The sequence below is a fragment of the Symphalangus syndactylus genome, chromosome 2 (genome assembly GCF_028878055.3).
Source record: "Symphalangus syndactylus isolate Jambi chromosome 2, NHGRI_mSymSyn1-v2.1_pri, whole genome shotgun sequence".
Lineage (NCBI taxonomy): Eukaryota > Metazoa > Chordata > Mammalia > Primates > Hylobatidae > Symphalangus > Symphalangus syndactylus.
In genome coordinates this window covers 129,331,325-129,351,377 of record NC_072424.2, presented here as the reverse complement: position 1 = coordinate 129,351,377, position 20,053 = coordinate 129,331,325, and the positions used below count along the sequence as shown (strand labels likewise).

General features: G+C 39.9%; 1 protein-coding gene and 1 non-coding gene across 3 annotated transcripts in view; one reads left to right on the top strand and one right to left on the bottom strand.

Moving 5' to 3' along the window:
* Positions 1-415: 415 nt before the first annotated feature.
* Positions 416-20,053, bottom strand: part of ARMT1 (acidic residue methyltransferase 1) — a 172,199-nt gene continuing 152,561 nt past the window's right edge. For both annotated transcript variants that reach the window (XM_055267480.2, XM_055267486.2), the window contains 2 exons: positions 3,337-3,573; positions 416-1,123 (listed from right to left, as the gene is read on the bottom strand). In XM_055267480.2, coding sequence (XP_055123455.2) covers positions 923-1,123; positions 3,337-3,573 — 438 coding nt within the window. In that variant the 3' untranslated portion in view covers positions 416-922. The remainder of the gene's footprint in view (positions 1,124-3,336; positions 3,574-20,053) is intronic.
* Positions 3,140-3,243, top strand: LOC129477823 (U6 spliceosomal RNA). Its single transcript, XR_008656009.1, has one exon. It is a non-coding gene; the product is annotated as a U6 spliceosomal RNA (small nuclear RNA).

The following is a 20,053-nucleotide window of genomic DNA, read 5'->3' as shown; positions in this document are numbered from 1 at the left end:
GCCCCAGAAAGTTTGTAAAATAAAAATGTCACAGCTCCCATTACTGGGTATATACCCAAAGGACTATAAATCATGCTGCTATAAAGACACATGCACACGTATGTTTATTGCGGCACTATTCACAATAGCAAAGACTTGGAACCAACCCAAATGTCCAACAACGATAGACTGGATTAAGAAAATGTGGCACATATACACCATGGAATACTATGCAGCCGTAAAAAATGATGAGTTCATGTCGTTTGTAGGGACATGGATGAAACTGGAAACCATCATTCTCAGTAAACTATCACAAGGACAAAAAACCAAACACTGCATGTTCTCACTCATAGGTGGGAATTGAACAATGAGAACTCATGGACACAGGAAGGGGAACATCACACTCCGGGGACTGTTGTGGGGTGGGGGGAGGGGGGAGGGGGGAGGGACGGCATTAGGAGATATATCTAATGCTAAATGATGAGTTAATGGGTGCAGCAAACCAACATGGCACATGGATACATATGTAACAAACCTGCACAGTGTGCACATGTACCCTAAAACCTAAAAAAAAAAAAAAAAAAAGTCACAGCTTCTCCACATGGTTATTGTGAGAACTAAATTGGCTAGTGAAGACCCTGACTTAAAATAGATACCCCCCAATGTTAATCTCCCACTCCCATTTCCCAATCTAACTCATGCAATCTGGTGGAATTCTTCTGGATTCTAAAATGCTAGTAAATGAAATAATAAGCGTTTTTAATGCTGAACGTTTATCTAAGGCTGACACTTTTGAGATCGTTTTTGAAAGTGATGCATTCTCACTATATCATCAAAGCATAAAATATTCACTAACTGATCAAATCTCAAAGACATGAGGAATTTGTGAAATTGGGAATTGTGTCCCATGTCTTATGGCCACCTCTCTCAAGAGATACAGTGTTCAATGAAGAAGTTGTAAATTTCCTTGTGGGTGCCTCTCTTGCCTGGTAGTCACATCTGTGAGGCAGGCACAGGTAACAAAGTGATGCTGATGTGAATGGATCAGTCTTTCAAGACACTTGATGATTTCATAATCAGGAAGAGCAAGGCTGGTCACCTTCAAGCCTAGCATCTGGGACACCACCTCCCTGAAGTCTGCCAGCTGCAATATCAAACAGAAACTTATTAACCGGGAGAACAAAATCTATCAACTACGGCTGAGCCAAATGCAACAAACAAAAAACCTGTAGAAAACCCAGGTTTGCATGAGGTAGGGAAATTATCTACCCTCTTCCTAGTTCTCTCACTTATAAAATACTAGACTCCAGATAAGTCACAGCAACTGCCAACCTTCAGAGATTTCACAATCACTTTTCTGATGAGCCAATTGATGTGGTATTGGCTACTAAGTCAAGAATCCAAGTTAAGTAACCATGAATGAGACCCAGACCTCACTAAGCCTTCATTTTCTCATCTCCAGGTTGGGATACAACTACCTCGGAGGGCTGCTCTGAAATTCAGGTCACATGAAATGGTGACTGTGTGTGTGCTCTGCATACTAGGAAGAACTAAACAAATGTCGGTGGGGTTGTGTCAATGGATAGTAAACATGCTTTGGGATTTTAGCTGGCTGATAACCTCTTACACTGAAAAAAAAAAAAGGAACAAATAGCAAGAAAGTATAAGCTAATGAAAACAGGAGCACTTCTAAATTATTATCAAGTCATGTCACCCAGATTGCCATTTCACAAGCCATATTCCATGGGACTGCTCTGGGACTTCTATTTGTCCATTGAAGAAAGAAAAGTAGGGGCTGGGGACAATGGTTGAAATATGCCTCATACCTCTTCAAATTCTCATAGGCTTGTTTCTGTGGTTCTAGGTTAATGCAAAAGCAGATAAATCAGGGCATCTGGCCAACACCTCATTAAAGGCACCCTCCATTTTAGAAAAGGGATGATCCAAACTGAATATAGTTACATCCAAGAGAATGCCACCCAAACAGTCCCACCCCAGGCTCATTTGCTCTGCAACCTCCTTCCCTTGCAGAGTCCAATTTGGGAATGGTTTTAGCTGTTATAGTTTGAATTTTATGACCCCTCAAAATTTTTACGTTGAAATCTAATGAAAATGTGAAGATATCAGGAGGTGGGACCTTTGGTGGGTGATTAGATCATGAGGGTGGAGCACTCATGGATAAGATTAGTGCCTTTACAAAAGAAGCCCCGGAGAGCTGCCTTGCTCCTTCCACCATGTGAGGACACAGCAAGAAGGGGCTGACTCTGAACCAGGAAGCTGTGCTCACCAGACACCTTGATCTTGGACTTCTCAGCCTCCAGAACTGTGAGAAAGAGATTTCTGTTATTTATAAGCCACCCAGTAGATGGTACTTTGTTATAGCAGCCTGAAAGGACTAAGACACCAACCTAGTCTCCCTGATGAAAAAGTTTCTCTCAGACTTCTATCCTTTCCAATGTGGCCAAAGCTTTTCATTCCGAAGAAGTTGCCTTTCTGAGAACACTCATTGTGTCGTTTGGCTTTCCCCGTCTCTGCTTGACACATGAACCAAAACAGAGGCAGCCAAAGCGGGGAAAAAAAAAATCCTAGGATCAGAGTCCACTCTATGCCCTTTTGAGCTTCAAAAGGAGAAAGAGACAAAAGCCAAAAGCAATGGAGGTCAAGCTGCCCGGTACATGTTTCTTTATGCCTGACCTCCTGATGGACTCACTAGATAAAATGCTCCTTCTTGTAGCCAGCAAGCAAATGAGTACTTTTTTATGGCCTACATCTGTGCCTGGTCGGCCATCAAGTCTGGGTGCCACTGTTTGAGATTTGGGGCTGTTTCCTGCAACTGATCTCTGCTACAGATAAGGCTTCCCTCCTGAGGCCAAAGCCCTGGTTAACGTTAAGAGCTCTATGATGATGCAAACTTCAGGGGCAATCACCTAACATAACAAAAACCTCCCCAGAACCAGAACCTGTTTTTTCACCAAAACCCTTCCGCTGCTTGAATGTCTTTTCCTTTCCTACAATTTGTGCCATGGAAATGTGAATAATTTTTCTTAGTGGGGTAAATCATATGGTTACTTGAATGCCAAAAAGATGCTGGAGGGGCAGGTGGATATGTTGAAAAGATATAGAAAGCTTTGTAAATTGCTTTTGAATAAATATGTGACTAGTTCTCGCTTCGGGAGCACATGTGTTAACATTGGAACGATACAGAGAAGATTAGCACGGCCCTCGTGAAATGACATACAAATTCATGAAACAGTCCATACTTTTTAAAAAAGAAATGCATGAATAATTATTAATATCAAGCTCTTGAATTGTCCTGTCATTTCCTAAACAAGGTTTCATCACCAGATTTAGACCCACCTGCTTTTCTCTCTTCTCTGCTTCTTCCAGAGATTTTTTTAGTGTCCTCATTTCACTGGTTACCACTTCTATCATGTTTCTGGCCCTTTCTTTATTCTCCTTAGCCTTCTGTTCTGTGGTATCCAGTTCTGACTTGACAGACATGAGCTTTTTCTCAGCTTTCTCCTTCATCTTCTCCAGCTGGTCTCTGGATTTGTTTAGATCTTCAATGGCTTTGGTCTGTTCCAAAGTTTTAATCTAGGAAGTCAAGAGAATGCTGATAACTCCTTTTGTATTTATTTAGGAAAACTGTATAAACATGACACATCAGAAGTCAATGGAATTCGCTTCATACCTTTTTTATGAATAAAGAATGGAGTTCATCCCAAACAGAGATTTTGCTAAGCATATGCGCTGGACAAACAAGTCTTAAGACAGTTACAGCTAAAAACAACACATTAGAGGACCCTTATTTGAAAAATCAATGAGATAAAACTGTAGACAGCACAATTCTGGGGTCAGATTTTAAAATTAAGCCTGCTGGTATGTGCACACACACTCTACGAGCTCCATAAGCAAAAGCAGCTTCAACTTTCTGCCCCGACCAATGTGACATTGCCGGTATATAAACATCAGGAAGAGCAAAATGTCCCCTCTTCTAATGCTGTATCCCATGAGAGCCCCACCTCAAATCCACCTCAGCAAGTTTTCACAACTGCTGTGAGGAAAATATAGATGGGCAGTTTTTCAGAAGCGTCTTCTAACTTGACCAGTGAGTCTGGCAGGTGAACAGCTGCAACTATGGGGAGGAGTGGTGTCTTCCTCTGAGAAGCTGTCCCAAGATCTTAAAGCCAAAACACACAGTATGCTGAAGGGTGAGGCACATTCTCTGTATTAGCCTATTACTTAAGATTAGGCCAGAGTTACTTACAAAAAGAATTTAAGGCCAGGTGTGGTGGCTCATGCCTATTATCCCAGCACTTTGGGAGGCCGAGGTGGCTGGATCACTTGAGGTCAAGAGTTCGAGATCAGCCTGGCCAACATGGTGAAACACCATCTCTACTAAAAAAAAAAATATATATACAAAAATGAGCCAGGCATGGTGGCAGGCACCTGTAATCCCAGCTACTCGGAAGGCTGAGGCAGGAGAATCACTTGAACCCAGGAGGCAGAGGCTGCAGTAAGTCAAGATTGCGCCATTGCACTCCAGCCTGGGCAACAGAGCAAGACTCGGTCTCAAGAAAAAAATAAAATAAAATAAATGAAATTCTGACACATACTACAACTACAACATGGATGAGCCTTGAAAACATGCTAAGTGAAATAAGCCAGACACAAAAGGACTAATATTGTATAATTCCACTTATATGAAGTACATAGAATAGGCTAATTCATAGAAATTGTATGTAAGAAGTCACCAGGGGCTGGGGAAGAGGAGAAATGCGAGCTATTGTCTGATTGGCACGAAGTTTCAGTTTGAGATGATAGAAAAATTCTAGAAGTGGATAGTGATAATGATTGCACAACACTGTGAATGTACTTAACACCACTGAATTGTACACTTAATAATGGTTAAAATGATATATATTATGTTATTTTTATTTTACCACAATAAAAAAAGAATTTGAAGCAACTTCACACAGACACAAATTGTTTTGACTGATCATTAAAAATAATATAAATGAGCTACCATTTAGTATCCACTAGGATGGCTAAAATGAAAAAGACAGACAATCACAAGTGTTAGCAAGGATGTGAGGAAGCTAGAACTCTCATACACTACTGGTAGGTATGTAAAATGGTGTGGCTACTGTGGAAAATAGTTTGTCAGTTTTTAAAATATTAAATATAGAATTACCAAATGACCCAGCAATTCCATTCCTAGGCATATGGGCAAGAGAACTGAAGACTTATGCCCACACAGAAACTGTACACAAATGTTCATAGAAGTATTATTCATAATCACCAAAAAGTAGAAACAACCCAAATGCCATCAGCTGGCAGATGGAAAAACAAAATGTGGTATAGCCATACAATGGAATATCATTCAGCAGTAAAAAAGAATAGAGTACTGTGACATGCTACCACATGGGTAAACCTTGAAAACGTCATGCTAAGGGAAAGAAGCCAATTGCAAAAAAACACATATTCTATTATCCCATTTATATGAAAGATCCAGAAAAGGCCAGGGGCTAGTAGGAGGGCAGAATGGGGAGCAACCACTTATGGGTACAGGGTTTCTCTTGGATGGAATGAAAATGTTTTGAAATATGATAGTGGTGCCATTTGCTATATATGTGCATATACTAAAAATCACTAAATTGTACACCTTTTTTGAGACAAGGTCTTGCCCTGTCACCCAGGCTGGAGTGCAGTGGCACAATCTCAGCTCACTGCAACCTCTGCTTTCCAGTTTCGAGCAATTCTTGTGCCTCAGCTTCCCCAGTAGCTGGGATCACAGGTGTGAGCCACCATGCCCAGCTAATTTTTGTATTTTTAGTAGAGATATGGTTTTGCCAGGCTGGTCTCGGACCCCTGGCCTCAAGTGATCCTCTTGCCTCAGCCTCCCAAACTGTTGGGAATACAGTGTACCTGGCCTAAATTGTACACTTTTAAAAAGTGAATTTTATGGTATATCAGCTGTATCTTGATAAAGCTCTTATTTGAAAGTACATTTACAAGGAAGCTCTTTAAAAGGATCAAAATAAATTAACCTGAAATAAATAAATAAACATATCAATAAGGAATGAATAGACAAAGAGCAAACAAAGACCAGTACAGCTCTGAATTTAGTTCTGTGCTTTCTGACAGTTGAGGTAAACTGTTCAGGTATATTCTCAAAGAAAAAGCATTATTTTGTGTTTTTGTTTTGTGGTTAAATCATTAAAAAAAAAAAGTAAGAAAGTAACAGAATAAAAGGTACCAAATAATAAGTATTTGCTGTTTTCTTCCTTCCCTCCCATCCCTTCTTTCCTAAGAAGAAAAGATGTTTTCTTGATGCGTCTACTTTTATCTAATTGCTTCTAGGGTAGAATTTGGGTAAAGGGGGAGATTGTCAGGAAGGAAGCAAGCCAGGGAGGCTAAATTGACCTACATGGTAAAGAGCTGAGAGAGAAGTAGGGAGAAAAATGAAGTCTATGCTAACTAGGCTGCAGGAAAGCCTTCCTGAAGAAACCTAGAATCATGCAAGAGGGAACTGGGAGAAGGCATTGGTGTTGTGCAGCAATGTAATGAGAGAGAAAGGGGAATGGGAATGTTGCTGCCCTGATGAATGAATCTCTTTTGTATTTTTTTACTGATGATAATAAAACTAACAACTGTCATTTAGTTGCTCAACTCCTGATTATGTATTGCTGAAGGGCTTTGAGATGACTATGACTTATGGTGATGACATGTGGAGACTACTGTCAGAGATTGAAATCTCTCCCTAGGGTTGGGCATAGAGCGCATCTTCACTGTGGCTGAGCATCTGAATCACGGCACAAGTGAGCCTATTCTACACTCTGAAGGCTCTCACTATCCCACTAGAAAGTCTGAGGAATGGGAGCAACTGTTCTAAGATTAGGACATGATCTAGAGGAGATGTGACTGCTTGGGATATAGGTGTCCAGATGGAAAAAATCAGATTTATTTATACCATTTTGTGTGACATCACTAAATTGAGGAACCCAGAGTCAAATAACTGCTGAACTCACAAACTAGAAACCAGTTTTGGCCAGGCGCGGTGGCTCACACCTGTAATCCCAGCACTTTGGGAGACCAAGGTGGGTGGATCACGAAGTCAGGAGTTCGAGACCAGCCTGGCCAAGATAGTGAAACCCCGTCTCTATTAAAAATGCAAAAATTAGTTGGGCGTGGTGGCGGGGGCCTGTACTCCCAGCTACTCAGGAGGCTGAGGCAGGAGAATCGCTTGAACCCAGGGGGCAGAAGTTGCAGTGAGCAGAGACCACACCATTCACTCCAGCCTGGGTGACAGAGTGAGACTCCATCTCAAAAAAACAAAAACAAAAAGTTTTTACCTACTATAACCCATAGAACTTCTTAAGGCACAAAACTTCTTTTGCTACAGTCTGAACGTTTGTGTCCTCCTAAATTCATATGTTGAAATTCTAACTTCCACAGTGATGATATTAAGAAGTGGGACCTCTGGAAGGTGATTAGGTTATGAAGGCAGAGCCATCATGAATGGGATTAGTGCTTTTATAGAAGAGGCCCCAGAGAGCTGCCTCACCCCTTCTACCATGTGAAGACACAGCAAGAAGGCATCATCTATGAACAAGGAAGCATGCTCTCACCAGATATCAAATCTGCTGGCACCTTGATTTTTAACTTCTCAGCCTCTAGAACTGTAAGAAATTTCTGTTGTTTGTAAGCCACCCCGTTTATGGTATTTTGTTATAGAAGCCTTAATAGACTAAGATAACTTTCTTTCTTTTTTTTTTTCAGACAGGGTTTCGCTCTTGTCACCCAGACTGGAGTGCAGTGGCACAATCTCGGCTCACTGCAACCTCTGCCTCTCGGGTTCAAGCGATTCTTCTGCCTCAGCCTCCAGAGTAGCTGGACTACAGGAGCGCACCACCACTCCTGGCTAATTTTTATATTTTTAGCAGAGACGGGTTTCACCATGTTGGCCAAGATGTCCTTGATCTTCTGACCTTGTGATCCGCCCGCCTCAACCTCCCAAAGTGCTGAGAGACTAAGACACCTTTCAAGACAGAGAGGAGGCCGATGTCATTCTTAGACAGGTTTGTATCTATTGACCTGGCTCCATCCAAAGGAGATGAAATCCCTTGGAAATTGACAGCTTCTATGAAACTTACAATCAAGAAGGCATAAGAACAACTGCTGCAGCTTCAGAACTATGCAGAAAATAAAATGTCAACAGCTGGGAGAAAAAATTCTAAGTGAGCAACAGAGCCAGTGAAAGATATCACCAGTAGAGCAGGCACCTGAGACAGGGAAATGGCACCCACTAAGTGCAGGTCTACAGGGGCCAAACTTGCAGACCATTTATGGATCCCAAGTTACCAAAACCCTTATTTGATTATGAACTGCATAGTAGATACCAATACATCAGAGCATTGTCTCAATGTTAATACCTATGTGTGCTGATTGTATTGTGGTCGTGTAAGAGAATGCCCTTGTTCTTAAGTGATATGTGGGAAAATATTTGGGGGGTGAAGTGTCATGATGTTTGCTACTTACTCTCACATGCTTTGGCAAAAATAAAACATCTATCTCTTCTCTCTCCAGGCAAAATATAGTAATCAGTAAAATATTAACAATCTATGTGAAGGGTAAAAGAGTATCCATTATACTATTCCTGCCATTTTCCACAGCTTAGAAATTTTTCAAAACAATTAAATATTTTCAAAAAAGAAGTTGGGAAAGGGGAAGTATTGATCATGGATCCTACTAGTAGAATTTTTTGAATATATATGTATACATATTTATAAGTTACATAAGCATATTGCTCAAAATAATATATTCTGTAGACCATTAAACATTTTATAAAATGAGGACATTACACTGATTAAGTAAATATCAGTTTTTAAAACAAAGTGATCTCCCTTTAAAACAAAGAGATTCCTTTCACATACAAACTATCTCACTGCTACAAAGAAAATATGTGGCAAATGGTAAATTGCTGGGATTGGTATGTTGAATTTTAAACCTTGTATTTATAAAAGAACAGATACATTCAGCCTGTCTGTTCAGATTGGGAAAACATTTACAGTGGACTATCTACCAAAGGTGATGGAACACAGCTTGGAGGTCTAGAAGCTCATGAATCAAGTCCTAATGAGAAGAATTTGTTGCCAAGAATCTCTAAAAAATATGAGACTTTATCAGAATCCTCAGGGCTGCCTGAATCTTTGTTCCCAGGAAGCAAGAACAAGTAATGGAGCTCTGAGCCAAGCCACCAGGGCAGAACAGGGAGCCAACAGTGGTGAAGAAAGCCTCAAACCCAGCAACAGATTCCTGAGAGTGGAGTGGGACTAAGTCGGTTTCTTAATCTTCCTAAGGGAACTCCTCAGACCCAGCTCAAAGTTCAGCGAGACTGTGCCCCTAATTTTCGTCCAGTGGGACAGAACTGGTCATAAACAAGATTGATGTGCCGCTCAGACTCTAGCAAGGGCAGAGAAGCTTCCAAGTGTGCTTTGCTGTCATAAACACTGTATCTACTGTCTGCTTCCTTAAAGAAAAGAATTTTAAAATCTGGTGAACAATTCTCTCATGTTATAAGGGCCAAAAGCCCAGAAAAAGGAAGATGATCAAATTTAAATTTTGGTGTGTTGGCTCCCTGAGAGGATCTAAATTCTCCAGCTGGAAGGTTTCAGGAAGCTGCATTGAAAACACCACCCAGCAGGAGCCAGGAAGTGAGCTCAGGCTCTCTGAATGGGATAGGACAGCAAAGTGGGAGATTGTTTTGATGGCTCAAATAGATGTTGTGTCCCTCTTTGAAAAGGACACAAAAACTTAACTAAGTAGAAAACATCATCAAGATGGCTAACTAAAGGCAACCAACACTCATCTCTACCACAAAGAAGGACCAAAACAACAAATAACCACACATCAAACAGTGTCTAGGGAGGAACACTGGAATTCAGCAAGGAAGTGACAAAGACCTTCTGAGATGCAAAAACTCAGGAGGGCAGCATAGAAAGGAAAGCAAAGCAGTCAGCCAGGATCAGCTTGGAGCAAAGAGAGACTTCCCATCGAAGGAAAAAGGTAAGTGGGAGATCCCTAGCAGTCCACAGTCATATCATGGACACCTATAAACTTAGCTACAGGAGACCACAGCCCTTACAGGACACAAGCCCAGTATAGTGAGCTGCCTGGAGTCCATGTGACCTCATTATTCCAGAGAGGAAATTTATGCTGAGGCAAACTCACTTCCTGAGACAGAACGTGCATGCTCCCCAGAGGCTGATAGCCACCTACTCATGGCCTTCTGCCATGACCACTGGCAGTCTGACCCCACTTCCAGTGGTGGGACCACCTCATCTCTGCATGTGTCACCAGAGGCCCAAGGACCAGCCTGCCATGCATCTCCATCTCCAGCAAAGCCACACCACAGCCTCCGCAAAACACCACACCCTAGGCCACTGAAGTACTCACAGATACCACTAACATTGATTACAGCTAAAGAAATCATACAGAGACTACACAACTGTACCCTCCCAGAACCAAAGCCAAAACACCCTACCCAATCAACAATCTAAGCCATATCTATAGGAAAAAGTCTTTCCCTACAAAAGCGGCTTCATAAAATTGGAAGAACTGTTTGTTTCAACAGATGTACAGGTACAAACATAGGGACACAATACACATGGAAAAAGCAAGTACACCTCCACAGGAACACAATAAAACTTCAATAACAAATCCCAAAGAAAAGGACCTCTATGAAATGCTTGACAAAGAATTCAAATCATGATAAGGAAACCCAATGAAATAAAAGAGATAATTCAATGAAATAAGAAAAAATCATGATCTGAATAAGAAAGTCAGCAAAGAAATAAATATAAGAAAAAGAACCAAGGTTAAGTCTTGGAACTGAAGAATTCAATTAATAAAATTAAAAACATTATTGAGAGCTTCAATAATAGACTAGATCATGCAGAAGAAATAATTTCTAAACCTGAAAACAGGTCTCTTGAAATAACCCAGTCCAAAAAAGAAAAAATAATGAAGAAAGTCTATGTGGCATAGGGACACCATTAAGTGAACAAATATTTGCATTATTGGAAGTTACAGAAGGAAAAGGGACGGAAAACACATTAAAATCCTATTTAATGAAATACTGGTTGAAAATGTCACAAGTCTTGTGAAAGATATGGACAGACAGAGACAGGAAGCTCAAAGATCCCCAAATAGTTTCAACCCAAAAAACCTCTCTCAAGTACATTATAGTCTAAACGTCAAAAGTCAAAGACAAAAAGAGAATTCTAAAAACAGCAAAAGAAAAGCATAAAGTCACATATGAGTGAACTTCCATCAGATTAACAGTGGATTTCTCAAGAGAAACCTTACAGGTTAGGAGAGAATGGGATTCAAAGTGCTAAAAGGAAAAAAAAATTCCTATCAACAATACACAGCGAACAAAGTTATTCTTTTTCCCAGACAAGCAAAAACTGAGGGAACTCATCACCCTTAGACAAGTGCAAGAAGAAATGTTTAAGAGTCCTACATCTAGAAGCAAAAAGATATTTACCAGAATGAAAACACATGAAAGTTAAAACTCACTATTAAAGCAGATACACAAATGGGAAAGAGAAAGGAGTCAAATGTTATCACTATAAAAATCACCAAACTGCAAACTGTGAAGATAAACAATAAGAGAGGAAAAAAGGAACAAATGATATATTAAAAACCAGAAAATAATTACCAAAATGAAAGGAGTAAGTCCTCACTTATGAATAACAACCTTGAATGTAAATAGTTTAAATTCCTCAATTAAAAAATATAGACTGAAAATACATTTCTCTCCAAGGTCAACCCCTGTAGACCCACACTTAGTAGGGGGCATTTTTCTATCTCAAGTGCCTGCTCTACTGACGCCACCGCAAACAAACAGCAAAATGGCAATAACAAGTTCTTACTTATCAGTAATAACATTGAATGTAAATGGTCTAAGCTCTCCAATTAGTGGCTAAATGGATTTTTTTTAAAAACTCAACTATATGCTGCCTATAAGAAATTAACTTCACCTGTAAAGACACATGGACTGAATGTGAAGACATGGAAAAAGATAATTTAAGCAAACAAAAGCCAAAATCAAGCAGAACTAGCTATACTTATAGAAAACAAGCTAGACATTAAGTAAGAAAAAGGTGATTATAAAATGATAAAAAGAACAATTCAATAAGAGGATATAACAATTGTAAATATATATGTAACCAAACACACCCAGATACATGAAGCAAATATTGTTAGAGATAACAAGAGAGATAAATTCCATTATAATAATAGCTGAGGACTTCAACACCTCACACTCAGTATTGCACAGATCCTGTAGACAGAAAATCAACAAAGAAGTCTCGGACATAAACTATTACTATGGAACAATTTGACCTAATAAACATTTACAGAATATTTCATTCAACTACTGCAGAATACATGCTCTTCTCATCAGCACATGGAATATTCTCCACGATAAACCATACATTAGACCACAAAACAAGTCTCAACAAATTTTTTAAAATAGAAATCATACCAAGTATCTTTTTAGACCACAGTGGACTAAAATTAGAAATCAATCACATGAGAAACTTTGGAAATTCTAAAAATACATGGAAATTAAACAACATGCACCTGAATGACAAATGGAGTCAAGGAAGAAATTAAGAAGAAAATCCAAAAAATTCTTGAAACAAATGAAAATGGAGGCACAAACATATTAAAACCCATGAAATACAGCAAAAGCAGTACTAAGAGAACAGTTTATAGCAATAATGCTTACATCAAAAAGATAAAAAGATTTTTGGTTTCAAAATGGTGCCATAGGCCAGGTGCAGTGGCTCACACCTGTAATCCCAACACTTTGGGCGGCACAGGTGGGTGGATCACCTGAGGTCAGGAGTTCGATACCATGCTGGCCAAAATGCTGAAACTCCGTCTCTACTAAAAATACAAAAGTTAGCCAGGCGTGATGGCATGTACCTGTAATCCCAGCTACTTGGGAGGCTGAGGCAGGAGAATTGCTTGAACCCAGGAGGCGGAGCTTGTAGTGAGCCGAGATCATGCCATTGCACTCCAGCCTGGGCAACAGAGCAAGACTCTGTCTCAAAAAAAGAAAAAAAATGGTGGCATAGAAGCAAGCTGGTGGCACTGTTCCCCCGGAACCCCAAGATATACAAAAACAAAAACAAATATACAGCACCAAGATTATCACCAGCAATACCCCAGAACTCAAGTATAAAGATGAGACAGTTCCTGGAGCCAGAGAGAAGTGAAAAAACTCTAAGCAGAGAGTAAGAAAATCAGACTTCCATAGGCACAATGCCCCTCCCCACAACATTCCCAGCACCACAAGTGCAGAAAATCTCCCCAGACTCATGGTTTCTACAATCGAAAAAGTAAGATCAAGGTGAACAACCAGCTTCCCCAACATCTTAAGTTCCCTGCTAAGAGGCCAGTTCCTGCCTCAACCCACAGAAAGCATCTACTTTGAGTGACTGAAGGGAAAAATATATCTGAGGACAGCCAGAGACAAACAGGGGAGACAGCTCTTTAACTTGACCGAAGGAAATGCCAAATCAGAATGGCATCTGTTCAGCAGAACCACACTGTAGGAGGTATGTTCCATGTATCTCCTGGGCATGCACCTTAGCTAGCCTCCCACACTGCCAGAATATCCCCTTTGGGACATTTCCCATTTGGGATAGGCAATGCTCCAATCATTTACTACAGCTGAGGCAAACACAGGCTTGAGGCATCCTCAATCTATGTATCAATACTATTCTACCATAATAAAGCATGAAATCCTGTCATTCACAGCAACATGGATGAGTCTTGAGGACGTTATGTAAAGTGAAATAAGCCAGGCACAGAAAGATAAATATCACATATTCTCACTCATATGTAAAAGCTAAAAAAGTTGAGTGCATAGATGTAGAGAGTAGAATTGTGGTTATTAGAGGCTGGGAAAGGTGGGGGCAGGGCATAGGAAAAGGTTGGTTAATGGATACAGAATTACAGCTGGATAGAAGGAATAAGTTTTAGCGTTCTAAAGCACTATAGGGTGATTCTAGTTAACAACAATTTATTGTACATTTTCAAATAGCTAGAAGAGAAGATTTTGAACGTTTCCAACAAAAATAAATGATAAAATATTTGAGGCGATGGATATACTAATTACCTTGATTTGTTCATTATCCATTGTATACATGCATCAAAATATCACTCTGTATCCCAAAAATATGTACAGTTGTTATGAGCCAACTAAAAATGAGAGAAAAAGGTGTAACTAAGCAGGAATGTAGCAGAAATCAAAGATGGATGTTCAGCTTTGCAGTCTGGGCTCACTTCCCCTCCTTCCCTACCATAGGAACATGTGTCAAAATCAGGGTAATTAGCATTATCCATCGCCTCAAACATTTACCATTTCTTTGTGTTGGAAACATTCAAAATCCTCTCTTCTAGCTATTTGAAGATATACAATAAAGTATTGTTAACTATAGTCACCCTACAGTGTTACAGAATACTAAAACCTATTCCTCCTATCCAGCTGTAATATTGTAGCCATTAACCAACACACCTTTCTCAGCTCCTAATAAGGACACACCCCTCCACTCCTTCACCATCTGACCCCCAGGAGCATGCCTCTTGCTGGAGATCTGCTTGCTGTATACGTTCAGAAGTGGGAAAAGCTCAAAGCAGTCCCAGAAATCTGGTGGATCTACATCATTGGAGCTAAGTATGAGATGGGAGCTCAGGGGAAAAAAATTAAGAAAGGCTATACTCATTGGGTTGGAGAAAGTTCTGGAGTGGGGAAGGAATGTGGGGAGAGGCTGTCTCGTGTGGGAGATATAAAGAGTTACAAAGTGGGAGAGAACTTCACAGGTGGCTGAAGAATGTTAATCCCTTTTGGTGTTTCCTTGAAAGAGTGCAATGAAGATAATGAGCTTTCCACTAGTTTTTGGTTGTCTGACTGCTGATCTTCGGCCATAGCTCCCTACTAAGGTTGGGCCACATGATATCGGCTGATAGCTGATGGCTCTCCACCAAATAGCTATTCTTACTTTATTTCTTACTGTACAGAATAAAGACCCATTTCTCAGACCGACTTCACTTAAATGAGGTCCAGGGACTAAGTTACTAAGTTCTGGCCAACGGAGACATAAGAAGTGTTGTATCATTCCTGGAAAGCAGCACACAGGGTGTCCTTCCACTGTCCCTCCTTCCTGATGACTAGAGTGAAGCTGGAGCCCCAGCAGCTAGCTTGGCCTAGAAGATGGCATTGAGGACTAAAGCTATTGCTAGGATACTGAAGCAGAAGGTTGAAAACTGAGGTCGCCAGGTGCTTCTTTCCAGTGAGAAGGGAATAAATGCCTCTCCTCTCTAAGCCACTGATATTATGGGGTGTTTCAGTATATTGAGCTGAAACTAATGATAACTGATGCAGGCTATAAAGCACCTAGCATGATATAAATTACACAAAGCACTTTCTTCATCCTCTGCCATTCTGCCACGTGATTTCAGTACTTGGCATTTGCATTTGTGTATAAGGCTATGTTTGTGCCAATTAGTAGTTATCCTGGGCTAATAAGGAAATGGTAAAGGCAGAGTTAATACATAAATAATGTGTTCATGCAAAGTGAAGCCCAAACTATGTCATGGCATAGGTACAAATAAAGTATCTGCAGTATTAAAACACATGGTACAATAACTCCTATACCCTTAGGGAAAATAAACTTTAAACATGCCAAACTCAAAAGATAATAAACATTAAACAAGCCAAACTCAAAAGAACTTGCATCATGAGCAGTTGGTACCACACATTCTTATTAATGGATGTATTAGTCCATTAATGGATAGTATATAGTCCATGCTATAAAGAAATACCCAGCTGGGCACGTTGTCTCACGCCTGTAATCCCAGCACTTTAGGAGGCCGAGGAGGGTGGATCACCTGAGGTCAGGAGTTCACGACCAGCCTGGCCAACATGGTGAAACCCCATCTTTACTAAAAATACAAAAAATTAGCCAGGCATGGTGGTGCATGCCTGTAATCCCAGCTACTCAGGAGGCTGAAACAGGAGAATCGCTTGAACCCGGGAGGTGGAGGTTGCAGTGAGCTGAGATTGTGCCATTGCACTCCAGCCTAGGCAACAAGAGCGAAACTCCATCTCAAAAAAAAAAAAAGAAAGAAAGAAAGAAATATCCGAGACTGGGTAATTTATAACAGAAATAAATTTAATTGACTCACAGTTCTGCATCGCTGGGGAAAGCTCAGGAAACTTACAATCATGGCAGAAGGGGAAGCAGGCATGTCTTACATGGTAGCAGGCAAGAGTGAGAGCATGTGAAGAAGGAACTGTCAAACACTTATAAAACAATCAGATCTCATGAGAACTCATTATCATGAGAACAGCATGGGGAAAACCGCTCCCATGATCCAATCACCTCCCTCCCTCAACACATGGGGATTACAATTCAAGATGACATTTGGGTAGGGACACAGAGCCAAACCATATCAATGGTGATTTTAGTAAAATAATCTATCACATTGAATTAATATCCCTAATTTTTTAAATTCTATTTTATCCTTTGTTTTAATTTCTAAACTGATATGGATTTCATAACATTAAGAAATATAAGATTAAGAAATTTCTATGTAGTTTTAAGTTTGTACATTGTAAATATAATGAAATTATTTTAACTCAATACAGGTAGGGGAATTCGTGAAAAACATTTTTCTTGCAAAAAGGATTTCTATTATACTTATGTTTGCCTGCCAAATTAAAATGTAATAGTATCTGGAAAGGTCTACTTTTTCTCAGTCTAGAATTCAGGAGTAAATTTACAGCATGGGTCCTAAAACAGAAGATTTGTATAACCTAGGCATCGAGGTCTCCAATCATGGTTTTGAAACAGACATAGAAATGAGTACAAAAGCTTTCACCCAAATGTTCATAGCAGCCTTGTTCAGAATAGCCAAAAGTGGAAACAATCTAAATGCTCATCAAATGCTGAATGGACAAGCAAAATGTGGTATATCCATACAATGAAATATTCCTCATCCATAAAAAGGAATTATGATGGTTAATTTTATGTATCAGTTTGGCTGGGCAATCATGCCCAGATATTTGGTCAAATATTTAAATGGGTAGACTTTGCATAAAGCAGAGTGCCCTCCATAATATGAGTAAGCTTCATCCAATCAGTTGAAGGCATAAGCAGCACAAGACAATGAGCTTCCCTGAACACAAGGAAAATCTGCCAGCCTTCATATTTTTACCACAACATCAGCTCTACCTGGGTCTCCAGTCTGTCAGCCCATCCTGCTAGTCTCCATAATTGTGTGAGCCAATTCTTTAAAATAAATCTTTCTATATAGATAGATAGATGATTGATAGATCGATGTAGATATTTATATTAGATATTTATATCTATATAATCTGTCTGTATACACACACACACACACACACACACACACACACCTCCTATTGCTTCTGTTTTTCTGGAGAACACTGACCAATACAGGAATGAAGTACTGATCCATGGTACAACATGGGATGAACCTTGAAAATACTAAGTATACTCATACTAAGTAAAAGAAGTGATATGGTTTGGCTGTGTCACCACCCAAATGCCATCTTGAATTGTAGCTCCCATAATTCCCATATGTTGTGGGAGGGGCCCAGTTGGAGATAACTGAATCATGGGGGTGGTGTCCCCCCACTTTTCTCATGATAGTGAATAAGTTTTACGAGATCTGATGGCTGTCATTCTCTCTTGCCACTGCCATGTAAGAAGTGCCTTTAACCTTCTGCCATGATTATGAGGCCTTCCCAGCCATGTGTAACTGTAAGTCCATTAAACCTCTTTCTTTTGGAAATTGCCCAGTCTCAGGTATGTCTTTATCAGCGGCAGGAAAACAGACTAATACAAAAAGCCAGAGACAAAGGCCACATATTATATGATTCCATTTATATACAATTTACAGAATGGACAAATTTATAAAGACAGAAAGATTACTGGTTACCAGAAGTTGAAGAAAGGGTAAATGAAGAATGACTGTGGATGGGTGTGGGATTTTGGGGGAGGATGTGGGAGGAGTGATGCAAAGTCCTGGAATTAGATAGTGGTGATGTTTGTACAACCTTGTCAATATACTAAAAGCCATTCAATTGTACACTTTAAAAAATAAACTTTATGGCATGTAAATATTTCTCATTTTTAAAAAAACCATAGAAATGTAATTCAAATTATTATTTTATATTGTCCCTCTAAGAGTGGTAAAATTGTTAATTTAAAAAGTGTAGTGGTTTGAGTAGTGCCTTCCCAAAAGCTGTGTCCACCCAGAACCTCGGAATGTGACCTTATTTAGATAAGGGCCTTTGCAGGTAATGATTAAGATAAGAGTCTCATAAGGAGATCATTTTGAATTAGGATGGGCCCTAATGCCAACAATGGATGTCCTTATAAGAGACAGAAGAGACACACAGGGGGAGGTCACGTGAAGGGGAGGCAGAGATCGGAATTATGCAGCTATAAACCAAGGACTGTTAGCAGGATTGAGTATTAAGCCACTCAGCTTGTGGTAATTGGGTAGCCCTAAGAAATTAATACAGCAAAGCTATTTTTGCTAATGTCCAGAAATATTACTTTATGAATAGTGAAATTAATACAGGGACAAGCTTAGGCAATGTACAATGGTGGATAGCTGATATCAGTAATCTGTCTTGGAAATTGATTTCAGAAGTCTGATATTTTGGATTTGTATCAAATACAAAATAAAAATATATTCTGTATTTGCTATCTCATAAATGCATGAAGTTGACATTTATTGTGTTAACAAGTTAGAGAGATCTCTGTTCTCCACTGGAAGGAAGACTTAACATTCCTTTGAAATGTGTAGGGGCCTGAGTAATTCTTGAGTCAGTCAAACCAAGTCTCTCCTATACCTTTCCTATATCTTATCTGTAAAAGTATGTGGATCTGTCTATGCAAAATAAAGCAACCAAGTAAATACGCAAGCCAACTTTATTTACTTTCCTAACCCTAACTCTCTTCTTTTCATCCAAGTATCCCAGAAGGGTATTGCACTCTTTGTTTTCATTTCTCTTTCATCCCTGAAATTTGGCTTATTCTCAAAACCCTCACCCTCTACCACCATGATCTGTACATGCTTGACTCACAGATTTTCCAAAGCCAAGTATAGCGGATACTCCTTCAGTCATTATCTCACCGCTGTACTTGGTACAGTTGACCACAGCCTCATTCTGCTCTATCCCTATCTCTCTCTCTGTTTCTTCTCAGTCTCTTTCCTGACAATTTTATCCTCCAATGGCTCCCCAGGACCCAGAGGATAAGTCCAAACATCTTAGCGTGACACATAAGGCTCCATGTGATCCAGCCCCTGTCCACTGCTCAGCTTCTTCCACTCCCTAACTCCCAGACATTGTCAAGCTGTCATCAGCAGCCAACCAGACCTCCTATTCACCTATTATTGCATTGACTGTCACTCATCCTCATCCTCTGCTCCAACCAACTGTTGTTTGATCAGAAGCAATGTTGTACCACATACCATGACAGCACTAGGAGGTGATCTATGTTTATAAAGTCTTGGCAAAGACAGGAGACTGTTTGATTTTTCAGTCTGAGTTCATGAAACACTGTACAGCTCTGAGTTTTGCCATATCCGTGCCTACATGCAACCGCCTCCCTATGGGTAAGAGAAATTCTTCAAAAGTGTTAGATCAGGTCTGCAAATTCTCCTTATTGTTCTCTAAAGCCCCAAATTTTGTTTCCTTTTCAAAGCTGTGCATCACACATTGGCTATAATGGTGAGGTTCCTTTTCCTATTTTGTTCAATGACATTCTCGCACTATTAGCTGTCTTACCACTGGTTTCCATTTCTTTAACTTTTCTTTTCTAGCTTCTTTGGAAATGTCCAAAGGCCCTTTATTCTCTCTAACAAAGTAGTACTCCTGTATCTTTATAAGCAAGGATGTCAGAGGGGATGAGTGCCTCTGGCCTAGGGATGAACACCCGCACATCCTACAATCAGG